Genomic DNA, 17,278 nt, shown 5'->3' with positions numbered 1-17,278 from the left:
TCAGAAGTTCTGATCTCTGATAGATAAGTCATTAAAAATTTTAAGTGCGTGCTATTTAATGTGTTTAAGAATTACACCTTCTCAGTTGTATGAAGTACTACCCCCAACCAAGGAAGTAAGCCAGTCAGTTCTGAAAATGTTATGTATATGATACAAGGAATCTGAACTTCAATTTGTGCCATGCTAATACAATTTGAAAGATCCAATCAAATTTAACTATTGAGGATTCTTATTTACAATACATTACAGCTCTTTTTTTTTTTTTTTTGGCTGCATTGGGTCTTCGTTGCCGTGCACGGGCTTTCTCTAGTTGCAGCGAGCAGGGGCTACTCTTCATTGCAGTGCGTGGGCTTCTCATTGCGGTGGCTTCTTTTGTTGCGGAGCACGGGCTCCAGGCATGCGGGCTTCAACAGTTGCAGCACGCGGGCTCAGTAGTTTCAGCATGCAGGCCCTAGAGTGCGTGGGCTTCAGTAGTTGCAGCACGCAGGCTCAGTAGTTGCGGTGCACAGGCTTAGTTGCTCCGTGCTTGTGGGATCTTCCCAGACCAGGGATCGAACCCATGTCCCCTGCATTGGCAGGCGGAATCTTAACCACTGTGCCACCAGGGAAGTCCCTACAATACAGCTTTAAGTTCACACATTTCCTATATAGCAATACAATTTCCTATTTGTATGCTATATATTTTAGCTAAAACGTTTTAAAGAATTAGAAATAATAACAGAGTTATACTTGCCTGGTCCAGCAATAGCTGCTAACATATCCAAAAGCAAGTGCACCTGCCTTGGCGACAGGAATAGATGTATAGAGTCTATCTGTCCATCAATATCCAACTTGAAAAAAAAAAAAGAAAGAAAACTACTCAGGATGAATACTCTTTATAAACTCATCATGACAAATCCCAGTACATTTTAATGCACTAAGAGGAATACTGATCATTTAGCCTTGGATTCCTTTACCTAAGATTCTCTCTACTAATCCACACAATCTAAATGAAAAGATATAAGGCCAACAACTGTTGTTTTAAGGAGGAAAATCCTCCTGAGAAATTCCATGTTGGCAAGTCCAATGTCATACTTTGTGTCTCTCTGAGTTTTCTGAGTATTTAAGGTATTTGAGGAGGCCTTAAGATACAGTCTCCAAGAAAGAATATCTATAGCAGTAACAGAGTAATCATTCCCGTCATGATTTCAAAAGACTCAAATCATAATCTTTAAAGCTTGATTCAAACCAAGAGCAAATAAAGTTGTCTTTCATAAGTTTGCTCACAGATCACACTCCTTTGTAGAACATGCAAGGACCTTCTCTATCAACAGTGTGTCCCTGTGAATGCCCTCTGTGCTCCACAAAGCCCACTCTCCACTGGGCATGGGGCCACAGCAGAAAGAGGGGGCTTATGTGGAATTCCCTTCTCTTTCCCAACTCCCTGTCCATTTTTCCTTCTAGAAATAAAAGCCCGATCCCACTCTCACCCTGATTCTTTTGGAGTATACTCTGACAAAAGCAATTACCCTGTTCTCTGCATCGCATTCTGGAAAGTTGAATATGCTCGCCTTACTTTTCATTCACCTCCTCTTATTTCTAATGTTAACACGGACTCCTATTATCTTTATGCCATTTTACAATTTAAAAATAATTCAATTAAGAAAATACTTATATTTGGGAAATGGCATCTTTCCCAGGCGAAAAACAAATTTGTTCTGATTGTAAGAACAAAAAATAAAATAAATCACAGAGTGACTTTGAGAAATTTCCATGATCTAACTAATAAAATAATACATTCTCCAATAATAATAATAATCATTATTACCAACTTTTTTTTTTGCGTACTGGGGCACTGTGTTAGATGCTTTTATTTCCTCTAATTCTTAGTACTGTTCCTGTCTTACAGATGAGAAAACAGTTCACAAAGATTAAGTCATTTGCGCAAGGCCATCTAACAGAGCCAGAGCCAGGATTTTAAGCTAAGCTGACCCGTGGAGTGCTGGTTTCATGGGCCTCCTTACTGACTGCTGACATCCCAGGCCATAAATCAACAAGGAGTTAAGGCTGGGGACAGTGGGAAGATCTCTTTTTGATTATATGCTGAACTTAAAACCTTTCTATGTATGTTCACGTGTACTCAGTGGCTCCCTCTTCCACATTCCCACAGCCATGTCTATGCCCTTATTTTATCTCTTATTAAGACAAAGATTGCATTCCATTCATCTCTGCATCTGTCCCAAGAACTTGTATCGGGTCTGGCATACAGTAGTCACTCAAATGTCTAGAGCTAGTTAGATAAGTGAATATACAAATGAATAAACCCTGATATCTTCTCTAACTCCATTTTACACAGATTATTAACTGACTAAATACATGCAAGTTTTTTAACTGACTAAACACATGCAAGTTTCCTGATTCTCCAGACTGTTCGATATTGTCCCCTAAGAAATGAGTACGGTTGTCTTTACACTGTCTTCAAAAAGCTATGAGACATCATGAAAAAAATCAATCTCTTTTCATAAATATTATAAAAACGGACATTCCATTCAAAATACACATAGGTGGATAGTTTTACATACATGTAATTAAACATTCCCTTCAGTCAACTTCCTTTCCCCATCTCTCCTTCAACTTTATCATTTGATGACGATAGAGATTCTTTAAGACATTCCTAGTTATCTGAACTAATGAATGTTTCTGAAAGTGGGGGAAAGTTAAGCGTAGGAGACAGCTTCAAATCCTGAGCTGCAGCAGATGGGCAGAAAGCCCGTCTTCACCCGAACTCTGTCACCTACAGACAGAAGCACCAGCTGAGAGTAAAAACGCTGACTCCAAGACCGTGGCCCCCTCGTCACAGGGTAATTTACAGCAACCAATCAGTGGGTCCCCGCACAGAGTAAAGGATGCCTGTGGCTTCCTTATGTTTTTATCTACAGAAAATAAAACAAATACTTACCTTAGCTCCAGGAAGTACCTCATTCTGTTTCAATGTGAGACTCAACCCCAAACTACCGACTAGCCCTCCAATCTGCACCGGGTCAGAGGGTGCTGCTTCTGGCAAACTCCTAGTTAGTTGTGGGTGTGGCTCATACACAATTCTGGGACTCCAGCTAGGGGACAGCTTTGGCTCAGCTTCCTACAGTAAGGCAATAAGAAAAAAAGCAATTCTTTAAAATACCTTATGTAAATAAATTGAAATGCAAAATACAGTTGTCAGTTTAAGAAGAATAAAGTATTTGACATGAAAACTGTATGATGTGACAATGGATAAACCAGTATTGTAGATCTACCATGAAATAGCACAGTACCTTAATAAAGGCAAATCATGGAAAAGGACTTTATGAATAAAGCACAGTCTCTGTTCAAGTTCCATAATAAGAAAATTTAATAGACATTCTATCATTAAGAAAATAAGATTTGTGAAATAAAGTAAAAGATAAATCATGGAGTGACTAATTCATAAAAGGACTCTCCACTCTTAGAAGGGATTAACAAAGAGCTCCTTAATTATAAAACTTCTTTAAGATATGACTTGTAAGATACATTTTCAGCAATACATTCAGCATGTAAGGTAAATGTGAACATTACTTGATTTCCTGTTTTTACTGTAAAAAGGGTATTAGGTGTTAATATATCATTTCCCTCTAAGACATAGAATCCAGTGTTTCTCTATCAAAGTAAAACATAGCAGACTGGCAGAAATGGCAGTAATTATAAATGTGAGGATTCTTAAATCTCCAAAACATATGCCCCCATTACTGAATATCTGTGTTAACTCTCACAGCAGATGGAAACCTATTAGTACATATTACATATCCTAGGAAATTTTAATAACCCTCATGTAAACCTTTCAAAAATCTATGATCTTGGTTTTTTGGTTTTTTGTTTTGTTTTCCTTACCACTGGTGCAGTTGAACAAACTGGGGAAGATTTTGCTGATGCAGAAAACTCATCCCAGAAGAGAGACACTCCAGAGAGCTGAAGTAACTTGTGGGCAAAAGCTGTGGGTTGATGTACATTAATTCCTGAGGACTCGTCAGCAGTTTCATCACAGTACATGGTTCTGAAAGTTAAAAACAAAAAGAGCATTTGCATAAAACTCCTAGGAAAACCTACTTGCAGTTATAAGAAATGCACATAGCTGTTGAAGTTAAAGGAATTTTTCAAGCGTTAGCTCTTCTTAGAATATATCTAAAAGGTGGGTCAGCATTACCATGCTTTACTACAGTAAATATTTTCATGAAGAGACATTAAGCCCAAGAAAGTAACGTTTTGAGGCTCCTAAATTTGGGGGAAACAATTAGTAACTTCCTAAAGTTAGCTTCAAGGAAAACAACTCCTGTGCGCCCTCACAAACATCTCTTGGTTAACAGTGAGACAGCATTTGGCTCCAAGTCACAAGTCTGACATGACATTTCTTGAATTCCTGTAACTATTCTATGAGTCCTTACGACTCATCTTCAGCTTAAATACTGTTGTGCTAAATGCATGAGATTTTAGAAATTTTTTACAGTATAGCTCTACAATACTGGTTTATCCATTGTCACATCATACAGTTTTCATGTCAAATACTTTATTCTTCTTAAACTGACAACTGTATTTTGCATTTCAATTTATTTACATTAAGGTATTTTAAAGAATTGCTTTTTTTTCTTTTTGCCTTACTGTAGGAAGCAGATTTTATTATTTACAAAGAAAAGAACAGGGTAATTTGCTTTCAGATATAAGAAGTCTTACCTTTCTATTCGAATTTCAACTGCAGTTCCAGTTTTGGAATTTTCTGGCACATGTTCAATTCTCAAGACAGTGTCTATAAAAGTGACTTTTACTCTTCTTAGTACTAGAGTAAACAGGTAACCGTCAACATGAGACCATGTGTATACTAAATAAAAACTTCTAATGAAAGGAATAAATACTAAGTTAGTTTAATAAGCACTTACAAAATAAAAGTTGAATTTCTTTCCTTAAAAAAAATCCCCAAATCTTGAGATTTGTAATAAATATTTTGCCTTGCTGAGCACTTACCCATGTAACATCTCAACCTGGGGCAATGACTAACACTATCTGTTGAATTCTAATTCCTTCATTATGCAAGCATAATAAAATAAACAGAGGAGAAACTAGGGTAAAAAAGAACATGAAATTTAACTGAATACAGTAAGTCCCCTACATATGAACGAATTCCGTTCCGAGAGCAAGTCCAATTTTTTCCTAAGTCCAGCGAAGTTAGCCTAGGTACCCAACTAACACAGTCGGCTATATAGTACTGTACTGTAATAGGTTTATAATACTTTTCACACAAATAATACATAAAAAAACAAACACAAAAAATAAAGAAAACATTTTTAACCTTACAGTACAGTACCTTTGAAAAGTACAGTAGTCCAGCACAACAGCTGGCATACAGGGGCTGGTGGTAGTACCAGCTACATCACTGCTGTTTTTATGCTTGCTTCTAGACATCCTGGGCTTGAAATAAAGATACTGTATTACTGTACTCTATATAGTACTGTGCAGTAAAGTACATAAAAGCACAACCACTTGAAGAGGATGCACACACATGACAATGTACACCAGACACGTGAACTAACACGTGATTGGACATGTGAACGCACGTTCACATCTTTGAAAGTTCGCAACTTGAAGGTTTGTATGTGGGGGATTTACTGTACAATTTTTAAAATAACCTCAATTCTAAAGTTCTGAAGTAAGAATAACAATTCTTTTAAAATCACTCAAATGAGTTTTCCTTATACAAGGCTTACTACTAAGTAAAATCTAAAATTTTTGAAAATACTCAATAATGCCAAACCTGTTTCAATGGTTTCAGCAAACTTTTCAAGTCCTTCAAAAGGCTGGGATCCTTCTCCTTGTTCATCTGTTAGTTTCTGGCTAAGACATTCTTTTGCCAATTGCATACTGCTGGTCATGAAACTTGACCAATACATAGGCTCAGAACCAGTTGCTGCAGAAAATATAGATAAATCCTAAATAACTTCTCACAGTTACAACAAAGCCATTTCTTAAAATCACACATTTCAAACAGATAAATTCTTAATCCTCCAAGAGATATTCAGCATCATGGTGTCACCCAGGGATACCATAGTCTAGAAATTACTCCTGAGATTTAAACATCACCTTATAATAACTAAGAAGGAAAAAAAAAATCACAGAAAAAAGTCCAGAGACACATGTTCTCATTACATGATATATATCTGACAAATATTAATTCACATATTCATTCAAGTATTTAATGGATATTTTATATGAGCGGTATTGTTCAAAATACTGTAGAGCAGGGGTCAACAAAATTCCTGCAAAGGGTCAGACAGTGAATATTTTAGGCTTTGTGGGCCATATGGTCTCTATCACAACTACTCAACCGTCTCACTCTAGTACAAAAGCAGCCAGAGAGAATGAATGAATGAATGAAATGTATATATGGTGATGTTCCAATAAAAATTTATTTACAGAAACAGATGACAGACCAGATTTGGTGTGCAGGCCATAGTTAGCTGACCCTGCTATAAAAGAAAGAAAAACAAAATAATTATTAATTCTGCCCTCAAAGAGACTACAAGATAGTACAAGAAATGAGATAAAATTAAGAAGAAGTAATAGCCAACTACTGAGTGTCAACAGAAAATATTATGATAACTAAGACAAGAGGCTAAATCTTCTAGCTGAGGGAATTCACGGGCAAGTAGAGATAGCAGTTGACCTAGGCTTTAGAAGGTTACTATAAATGTAGATAAAACAGGAGAGCATCCTTGGAGAAGGAACACATGAACTGTGAAGAGTCCTTTCCAGATCCTCCCTTAGGAGAGAATTCCACCACACTTCCTTATGTGATTCAAAACAAACTGACAGAGATTACTAGAATCATTGTCTTCTAAAATTAAAAGTCCTTTTAATGAAATATTTTTAAAATAAGGGGAGAAGGGGCTTCCCTGGTGGTGCAGTGGTTGAGAGTCTGCCTGCCGACGCAGGGGACGCGGGTTCGTGCCCCGGTCTGGGAAGATCCCACATGCCGCGGAGTGGCTAGGCCTGTGAGCCATGGCCGCTGAGCCTGCGCATCCAGAGCCTGTGCTCCGCAACGGGAGAGGGCACAACAGTGAGAGGCCTGCGTACCGCAAAATAATAATAATAATAAATAAATAAATTTTTAAAAAAAATAAGGGGAGAATATTTGACTTTCCTTAGTAAAGTATTACTATATCTACTCAGCTTGGTTAAAATATAAAATATTCTTGTTAATTAAATACCAGATTATTAAGAATTTCCATGCATAGATTACCAATTTTAAAAATACAGATACTAAATTTTACTAAGCATAACTTAAACGTTGGTGTTTCAGGCAGCATTTGGCATCATAATTCTTCAAATATATCTTTACAAACATCACTTGTCACTGAAAGAATTTAAGTTCATAATTTAAGATGATTCACCATCATGACTTTACTAGCTTATACATAAACACACACTCTCTGCAGCAGACAATCCAAGATACAACATAGCACAGTGGTTAAGAATAGGGGCTCCAGAACTAGACTGCCTAGATCCAGATCCCATCTTTTCCATTTAATTAGCTATAACCTTGGACAAGTTATTAAACCTAGTATTTATGTTTCAATTTCCTATTCGGCAAAATGGGGATAATTAAAAGTATCTATGTCAAAGAGCTACTGTGAGGATAGTACTTGTAAACCACCCAGAACAGTATCTGGCATGCAAGAAGCACAGTACACGTTTGATAAATCAGAAAACATCGTATGTGTAATTAAAGCTACCACACGCATATATTTGTAAACAATGACTTGCTACTACTTTAAATCTTTTCCTTCCCAAAGTTTTCTTCTGAAAAATTTCAATCCTAAGAAAGAGGTGTACAATGAACACCTGCATACCCTACACCTAGATTCATCAAGATTACACACACACTGAGACTTCCCTCGTGGTCCAGTGGTTAAGAATCCGCCTTCCAATGCAGGGGATGTGGGCTCAATCCCTGGTCGGGGAACTAAGATCCCATATGCTGCGGGGCAACTAAGCCCACGTGCCACACCCAGAGAGTCCGTACGCCGCAACTACTGAGCCCGCACGCCACACCTAGAGAAGTCCATGCGCTGCAACGAAGAGCCCACACACCGCAACAAAGAACCAGTGCAGCCAGGAAAAAAAAAAAAGATTACATACACACTCTCAAACTTTCACTGAACTATGTGAAGGTAAACTGCAGACATCATAGCACTCACTCCTAATGACTTCAGCATCTAACTCCTAAGAACAGGACCAGTCTCCTGCAAAAGCTCAATACCATTAACACACCCAAGCAATGTAACATTGACAAAATATCTTACATACATTCAACACCCAAATTTCCCCAGCTACCTCAATAACACCCTTCATAGGAAAGAAAGAGAGAGAAAGAGAATTATGTGCTGCAATTAGTTATTCGTGTCTTTAGTCTCCTTTGATCTGAACAGTTCCTCCACCTTCATTGTCTTTCATGACACCGACATTTTTTTAACAGTACCAACCAGTTAGTTTATAGAAGTTCCCTTATTTTGGATTTGTCTGACTGCTTCCTCGTGATTTGATTCAGATTAAGCACTTTTAGCAGGAATAATACATAAGTGATCACCTCTTTCTCAGTCCCTCAGTCAGGACACACATGATGTCAGTTTAACCCATTTTGGATGAGGTTAAGCTTGATCACTCAGTTTATGGTGGTGACTGTCAATTTTCTGCACTGTAAAAGAAACTTTTTCCCTCTGCAAATAATATGTAAACAGTGGGAGATATTCTGATACTGTCTAAAATGTCCAGTTTTTCAACAACCCTTCACTGAATGGTATCAGCATTCATTGACGATCTTGATACCATTAATTTTTACTGTGGTGGCTGAAAACATGGGGACATTCTATCATTTTTTTTATGTTTATAAGTAGTAGCAATGAAGAGCTTTCCCTTCTCCTTGCCCCCTTTACATACTTATTTACTTATTTGTATTGACATGGACTCAGGGTTTTTTTTTATTTAGTGTGTTATAATCCATTATTTTCATTATCCTTTTTGATGCTCAAGTTTTCCAGATTTGGCCAATGGGAGCCCCTTCAAGCCCAATCCTGTGTCCTTTAACATTTCTCCATCAATCTTTGAGCACTTCCTTGCTTTCTGTCACAATACTTTGAATCTTTAAAACATAAGTCACTTTTTATTCAGTATTGGGTAATAACTGATAATGGAAAAAGAATTTGAACCATAACATATATACATATAAACATATAAATATGTATAACAATCACTTTGCTGTACACCTGAAGCATTGTAAATCAACTATACTTCAAGTAAAAAAAAAAGCATAAGTCACTTTAGATAATTGGTAACAAACAATTAAACCAATCATCTATATACTAAAGTTCCTGTAGGTAAATAGAGACAGAAATAACTCTGAAGATACAGTCACATGCCCCCCACATGGACCATGCCCTAATATTTTATCTACTGAAAATCTCACAAATACAATGTCAAATTAATACTGAATTTAACGCAATTAGGTTACTTTCCCAATCTCTGAAAATTAAAAATAGAAACAAACAGAAACACATAATATACGCCTACCTAGGCGAGGTCTCGGTCGGAAGACCAGTTCTAACCCTTTCACTTCCAGTGCACAGTTATCCTGCAGCAAGGAGCCCCATGGAACGGACAGAGAAATTGACTGTATGAATCCTTCAGTGACTTCTAAAGGCGCATCTGCTGACTCCAGGATCTCATTGAGACACTAAAGACAAAAAAAAAAGTGCATTCTGAAATCACAAGAACAAGAACTTAAAATTGTTAACTTATTCAGAGATGCTAAATATGCTCGTACATGTGTCAGGCTCTAAGGATAAAGAAAGCAGAGACCAAGATAAGGGTGAGTCCTGCCCCTCACTAAGCGGACAAAACAGCTTACCACAAAAGACACATTTAACTAAAGTGGGATAAGCTGCATGACAGAGGAAATACGCTGTACTATTTGAACCTAACCTAGAGATACAAGGCAGGCCACCTGAGGAAGTGCTATTTAAAGCTGAGACCAGAAGGCTGAGGAGTTAATTGGACACAGTGGTCCATAGAGAGACAATACCATGTAGAAGGCAGACGTCAGAGTGTACAAGCACACATATTTGAGATGTAAGAGTTTTGGGTGGGGTGGGGGGCAGGTGTGGAAAAAGCTGCTTTAGGCTTTCCTGTAGCGTGCCAGGGTGATGAGCCAGAGATAAGGCTACATAGATAAGGGTGAATGGGATCCAAAAAGCCTTGTAATTAATGTTAAAGAGTCTGAAATTTATCTCAAGGGCAATGTGAAGCCAGTGAAAGATTTTAAGCAAGCGCGCCATGATGGGGATAGAACTTGTAGTGAGCCACTCCTGCTGTCATGTACAGCATGTATCGGAGGAAAGCAAAACTCAAGCAGAAAGCACGTTATAAGGAAGAGAAACTAAAGTTTGGTTTGGCAAGGATAGTGACAATGAGGAAAGCTAGAGGAAGATGGATTTTTGTAATATATTAGGAAGTAGAATTAACTGGCATCATGAGGGGTAAAGACAAGAAGGAATGAAGAACGACTCGCAGGTTACTGGCTTGGGCAACGGCTTAGACGGGGTGCCATTTACTGCGACAGGGGAAGGGGAAGGTGAGGAATTCAGTTCCAAAGAGAATAGCTGAGCAGACATCAAGGTGGAGATGTCTAGGAGGTCTAGAGCTAGGAGAGCCATCTGGGCTTGTAATACAGAAGGGCTTTATAAACACAGAGGGTAAATGAAGCCACAGAGGTGAGCAGAGACAGCCTTTGGGAACTAATGTAGAGTAAAAAGACAAGAGGCCTAGGACAGAATCCTGATAAACACCAACATTTAAGAAACAAGTTAAGAAAGAGGAACCTGCAAAGTAAACAAACAAAAAAGCAAACAGAGAAGTAGAAAGAAAATCAAGAGAGCCTCTTGCCCCAGAAAATTGTGGAAAGACAACATAAAGAGTGGTCAAGTGCAACAAGAACTAACAAGAAGCCAGAGATTTTTAAATGTCCACTGAATTTAGTGACATTTAGGGTATAGGTGATCCCACTGACAGCAATTTCAGTGAAGTTTTACTACAACAAAAGGAAGACAGATGGATGTAAATACAGTTAGTAGAAGAATTAAATGGATTTTTTTGAGAGACAATATACTTTTTAAATTAAAATAACAAAAATTTATTAAATGCCAGCCTACACGTAATGTGCTTCCTGTATGCTATGTTGCATAAGGGTAGTGTTGTAATTCTTTGTCTACAAACCTAACGTTGAACATTGAGATCTAGACTGGCTCACGTTCTATCACTGGAGGTTACTACCTTGATTTTTTTTTTTTTCGGCTGCACCACAGCACGCGGGATCTCAGTTCCCCGACCAGGGACCCGCGCCCCCTGCAGTGGAAGCGCACAGTCTTAACCACTGGACCGCCAGCGAAGTCACTGGAAGTTACTATTTTAATAGGCTTTCTTCACAATGGTGTTTGTGCGATCCTACAGACTTCCTAAAGAGTACATGGGCATGGATGGTTTTCAGGGATAAAATTCCAGATCCCCAATCTCCAAATATATTCTTTCCTAAAATGGACCTTCCTGAGAAGGGTACTTAAAGCAGTGGCATCATGTTGGGTCTCCTTTCCCATATTCCCTTGTACGGTCTCCCTTCTCCCACTGAGTCAAAAATGGCATATCTTTTTCCCTTCCTGAACCCTCCCTTACGCACTGCCTAGGACATAAAAATCTTCAGGCAGGACCAGCAATAAGTTTTCTGGTCTTTCCCCACCTTATACATATTTTTGGCATTGCCATTCAAAGAAATTCAAAGAACTACGTGATACTGCTACTGCAAAATCCCTGTAATTCTCATCTACTTATTTAGGACGGCAGTGTTTCTCAAGCTTGTAACAATTTTAAAAATTTAGAGTGAAATTTATACTGAACCCTATCAAATTCTAGTTGTAAGTATTTTCATCTATGGACACATGAGCAAATCAGGGAAGAGGGGGAAACACACCCATAACATCAATAAATATATTTCCAATAAGTTTTTATGTTTAGTTATTCAAATGTGTAATATATTTACATTGTTTTGATCAACTGCCCTTAAAATTGTAATAACAAAACAATCCAGGGGAAAAATTCACTTAAAACCCAATGATTATGTGAAGGAGATACTGATAAGATCAATATGGTAAAAGCCCTAGAGCAACCACTAAAAACTCAAAAAAAAAGAATCAATAGTGAAGAAATCATTATGGGAATTAAAACGTTACACCAGAAAATATTCACTTAATGCAAAAGAAAGTTGAATTGTGACAAAAATTTTTCGTATGATCGATTTCAATTTAGTTACATGTTTTTATTATAGAGAAACGACAGCATGATCAATAAAAGATGTAAGCATAAGATATACAAATTACAATAAAATTTTGCAGAGGAAGTTGGATGGACATATGAGTTCAATGGGAAAACATACAATGTTAAATTTCCAACTATTAATGGTGACCTTGTTCAAGCATGTTTAAATATATAATGGCAGGTATTTAGATCTTACTGGGTAAAAAAACTATATTTTTATTATATCAGTATTTACATTATCCTTACAACTATTTAAACTTATAATGAAAACATTTTAAAGTCAATTTTAAAATGTACAAGGAATATGTTAGTATTTCAAAAATTTTTTAAAGAAAACTGGGCAAACATGTTTGAAGAATAGTCTTCTAAAACATAGTCTTTTAAAACACAGTAGCTCGGTCACTTACTAGCTGGGTGGCTTTGGACAAGTTTTTAACTTGAGTCACAATTTCCTCATCCATCAAATAGTGATACTACCAGTTTAAGGTTATTGTGAGTGTAAACGAAATAACGTGTAAAGCTACCAACATGGTTCCTGGTACCAAGTAAACACTCTATAAATGCTTGTTATTGTTCTTTGTCTTCCACACTGCCTACCTAGTACAATGATGAGCACTACTAGGGATTCAGGGTGTGCTTGGCAGGATGAAGAAAAGCAAACATTAAGTTATACGCTTCTTTTTGATACCGTAAGACTAAATAGGAAAAGAATACATCCTTATTAGTTTAAGCCCAGGCATAAGAATTCAAATAAAGATAAAACAGATTTAAAAGTTGTACTATACTTCATGTACAAATGGGCATTTGCACTCTCACTCAGGCCATACATCAGACTGGAACAAAGAGAAGACTAGCAGTTCCACAGTGGGAAGGGTGGTACCTTTGGTTGGACGTTCCATTTCAGTGCACTGACACTTGAGCATACAGTCTACATAAGAAAAACAGACTTTTAAACAGTAGAATCTTTGTGAGAGACAGAAAATGACAGTAACTTTCTGATTTCCTGGGTTTTCTTATGACCAAACATTTAGGAGTTGAATTTAAAGATAATAAGCAATTTTCTTCTTCACAAAGACTAGAATTTTAAATATGCCTGCCTTTTATGTGATGACAAATGGCTATCAGTAGTACATGCTGCCTAGCAGGTATACTCCAAAACACAAAACACACTTAATCTGTCTTTTCAAAGTAAAGATACCACTTTATTAATGAGTGAGAAAAGTCACTGCTTTTCAAAGGATTTTTGTACTATGGAGAGGACATTTTGAAAAATTTTATTTGGAAATGTTTCCACAGTTACATGATTTTGTTGCTGAAAAAAATGTCCATTAAAAACACTATTTTTTTAAGTCGTTATCTACACAGGTTACAAAGGTTTGAAAACATGAAAAATTATCTCAGTAAATTTAAAGTCTTCTTAAAACAGTTTTTTAAAAGGAGTTTTAAAGTTAACCATATATATATATACATATATATATATATATATATATATGTATATATATATATATAAAAGTGCTACATGTCCCAATTAATTAGCAAGAATAATTGACTGAGATCAAGGAAGAAGGGAATCTCACAGGCGATTTCAACACAATCCTGCGCATAATTGATGACTGAGAATTGAAACATTAGGAATGTTGTCAATAATAGGATTCTCCCGTTTGGATCTATGAATCTTTGTGAGGTATCTTTTTATCTGTCATGAAAGTCCTTCAAATCAAATGTCAAAAGTAACTGAATTTGCAATCAGAAGTTTAAATAGTTGTATCTAAACGTCACACCAAGATTGATCTCAGTCATAAACACAGCACACTATAATGAAATAAAGAAACCAGCAACAGCCTATGTTTAGTGGATACTGTATTTGACATTATCATTTTGGCTGGGCATATCCCTCACCTTCAAGAAGCAGAACAAAACATAACCTTCAGATTAAGTCCAACCATAAGTTACTTTTCCAATGATCCTGAAGTCAAACTGTAAAACTGAAATATTACCACCTCTGATTTCCCATGAAGATTAAATAAAACCTCGTAAATGACATGCCTAGTACAGTGCCTGAAATAAACAAATGCTCAGTTACATTAACTGCTCTTTCCTTGGCTTGAAGCCATGTGATTAATAAAGAAATAAAAGGCTTAAGGAGTGAGACTTGAATTCTCACTATACCACTTGCTAGCTGTGTGACTTGAGGCAAATTATTTAACTCCATCTGTAAAATAGTAATAATATTCCCACCTTATAGGGTTAATGTGAAAAGTCATTAAAGAATAATGCAGGGGCTTCCCTGGTGGCACAGTGGTTAAGAATCTGCCTCCCAATGCAGGGGACACGGGTTCGAGCCCTGGTCCGGGAAGATCCCACATGCCGTGGAGCAATTAAGCCCGTGCACCACAACTACTGAGCCTGCGCTCTAGAGCCGGCAAGCCACAACTACTGAGGCCGCGTGCCCATGCTCTGCAACAAGAGACGCCACCACAATGAAAAGCTCACGCACCACAATGAAGAGTAGCCCCCGCTCGCCACAACTAGAGAAAGCCCGCGCTCAGCAACAAAGACCCAATGCAGCCAAAAATAAATAAATTAATTTAAAAAAAAGAATAATGCATACGCACAACATTGTAAATCAACTACACTTCAATAAATAAATAATAATTAAAAAAGAATAATGCAGCCAAGTCATTCAACCCAAAAAGGACTGTTAATAAATATCCAACCCTCCTCCTTAAAGACAGTCTATTCATAACTGTACCAAAAGGATAGACTTATGGGTCAATGAATTTTAAAATACCCATCAGAATCCTTATCTTTTGGTAAGAATTACAGCAATGCAGTACCCTGACACAGTGCCTGGCATGGAGTGGATACTCCATTAATGTTTACTGAACTCTGGTGAATTACTATGTCCAATGTCACTTGGCTAACTGTGGCAGCATGTGCTAGCCTGGGTTGGAACTAGGTCCTTCTGCTACTCAAGCCAAGGCTTTTCCCACTATCCTGTGTACTCTCCCTAGTTTAGGTCATCCACTTGCTGATAAAATTACATGCTTATTTACACCAGTACAAATTAATTTAAGGGTCATAGTAAGGTGTCACCATAATTTGAGTTTCTCAGGTTTCTACGGCTAAAGAAGTCACTACTCTGTTAAAATACTTTTACATAAAAGAAAAAAAAAACACAAGCTTTTTACACAGCTTAAATCAAGAAAAAAATTTTTCCTTTTGTGTTGCCCAGCTACCACAGGAAAGTTACCTATATTGATGATTTCCTAAACGTAAACCGTGCTGGAACGTTTTCAGAATAGTAATACTTTAGAATGGTACAACCAACACAAACTGTAAGCCGCAAACTCTAGTGGAACAAATAAAGAGTTGGGGGAAGTGGGAGAGCCACTCCATTCTTGCCAAACTCAAGGCTGAATACACATGAAGTAAAATACTATGCACTGAAAACATACAGATGCAGGTTCAACTATACATGAAGCACCTGTTAAGACGAGTCAACTCACAACCTCTGGATGACAAGCGGAAAACAGGTTTTTAAATGTCTGAACGCTGCCAGCTTCAGCGCTTTTCCAACACCCGCTGTTACGATCTGTCACGTGAAGCAAACAGGCACAACCAAGCATCACTATTAGAGCCACACTACCATTCACCGACTGGCCTTCTACACACAGTCAAGCAAAAGCAGGCAAACCGGCAGAGGAGGGCTTCACCTACCTTTCTTCCAGATGCCAAACGCTGTACGGAGGCCGCGGTGTGCAAGTAACCAACCCCAAGTAAATAAATGAATACCTAGGCATTCTGACATCCCCAAAGGTCCTCCTCATCCTTAATCTTTCCAGAGTGTCATCCCATGAAATACGACTTGTTTGCACAGTACCCCGCGACCCGTCCTTCCCCAAAGGGGCAGCACTGATCACCTCCTTCCGTGGACCCCTTTCAGCCAGATTCACAGACACCCACCCCCGCCCAAACCACTGGCGCCGCTGATTCCCACAGGGTAGACTCCATTACCTATGTTAAGTTTCTGAACACGTGATTTGGGAGAGCAAACTTGCTAGAAACAGATTACACGACACTTGAACACATTTCTCGGAGTACTACCCCATCCTGGAGCCAAACAACCCCCAGGGAGGGACTGAACGTCACCAATCTTAGATGACACTCGTTCGAATCGCGCTAAAGAGAAGACTGAGTCCCTCCCGGCTGGCCGCCGGCAGCTCTTACCCATTTGTCCAAGGGAACTTGGGCGAGGGACCCGGTGCCCTGGTACAGGTCCAGACTGAGCTGCTCCAGGCTCAGCTTCTCCTGCAGAAAGTGGCCCAGGTACCTCTGCAGGAGGTACCGACAGGCCCTCTTCTTGATGGACTCCGAAAACGGCCAAGGCATGACGAGGGCTGGCAGCTGGGCCGGCGGGGGCTGCGGACGGCTCTGGCCTGGGGGTCCAGGCTCCGGCTCCAGGCCGATGCTGTGGCTGAGGCGGCGTCTCAGGTCCCGGCCGGCGAGCCCAGGCCGCGGCGAAGCCTAAGCCCGGGGAGGCCCCTCCATGCCCGCTCGGGGCCGGGAATCCCTCAGGGAGACCCCATCACCTGTGCCGCGCCGCTCGCGCTAGGCCTGGCGGGGACAAGGCGCGGAGGAGTCCCCGTCACCCCAAGCCCGGGGGCTTCCGAGGGGGTCCTAGTCGGCCCAGAGAGAGGATGCAAGAGATCACGCGGGGAGACGGCAGGGCCTGAGGCCGGGGCTGAGGCGGACACCTCCACCGCCGCTGCGCGACGAATTTGTTGTCATCCACGGGGCGCGCTCCCGACTGCGGGACGCTACCGGCGCGTCAGCGAGACACGGACTCCAGCGCGCGGCCGGGCAAGGCGGAAGTGAC

General features: G+C 39.1%; 1 protein-coding gene across 4 annotated transcripts in view; it reads right to left on the bottom strand.

The window, feature by feature from the left end:
• Positions 1-17,244, bottom strand: part of ATG2B (autophagy related 2B) — a 72,879-nt gene extending 55,635 nt beyond the window's left edge. For all 4 annotated transcript variants that reach the window (XM_060095673.1, XM_060095676.1, XM_060095674.1 and 1 more), the window contains exons 1-7: positions 16,630-17,244; positions 9,607-9,769; positions 5,795-5,947; positions 4,720-4,822; positions 3,883-4,045; positions 2,939-3,118; positions 734-830 (exon numbers count right to left, since the gene is read on the bottom strand). In XM_060095673.1, coding sequence (XP_059951656.1) covers positions 734-830; positions 2,939-3,118; positions 3,883-4,045; positions 4,720-4,822; positions 5,795-5,947; positions 9,607-9,769; positions 16,630-16,791 — 1,021 coding nt within the window. In that variant the 5' untranslated portion in view covers positions 16,792-17,244. The remainder of the gene's footprint in view (positions 1-733; positions 831-2,938; positions 3,119-3,882; positions 4,046-4,719; positions 4,823-5,794; positions 5,948-9,606; positions 9,770-16,629) is intronic.
• Between the last annotated feature and the right edge of the window lie 34 nt (positions 17,245-17,278).

Source organism: Mesoplodon densirostris, chromosome 4 (assembly GCF_025265405.1).
Source record: "Mesoplodon densirostris isolate mMesDen1 chromosome 4, mMesDen1 primary haplotype, whole genome shotgun sequence".
NCBI lineage: Eukaryota > Metazoa > Chordata > Mammalia > Artiodactyla > Ziphiidae > Mesoplodon > Mesoplodon densirostris.
The sequence above is the reverse complement of the archived record's forward strand: the minus strand, read 5'-3'. Positions and strand labels throughout refer to the sequence as shown.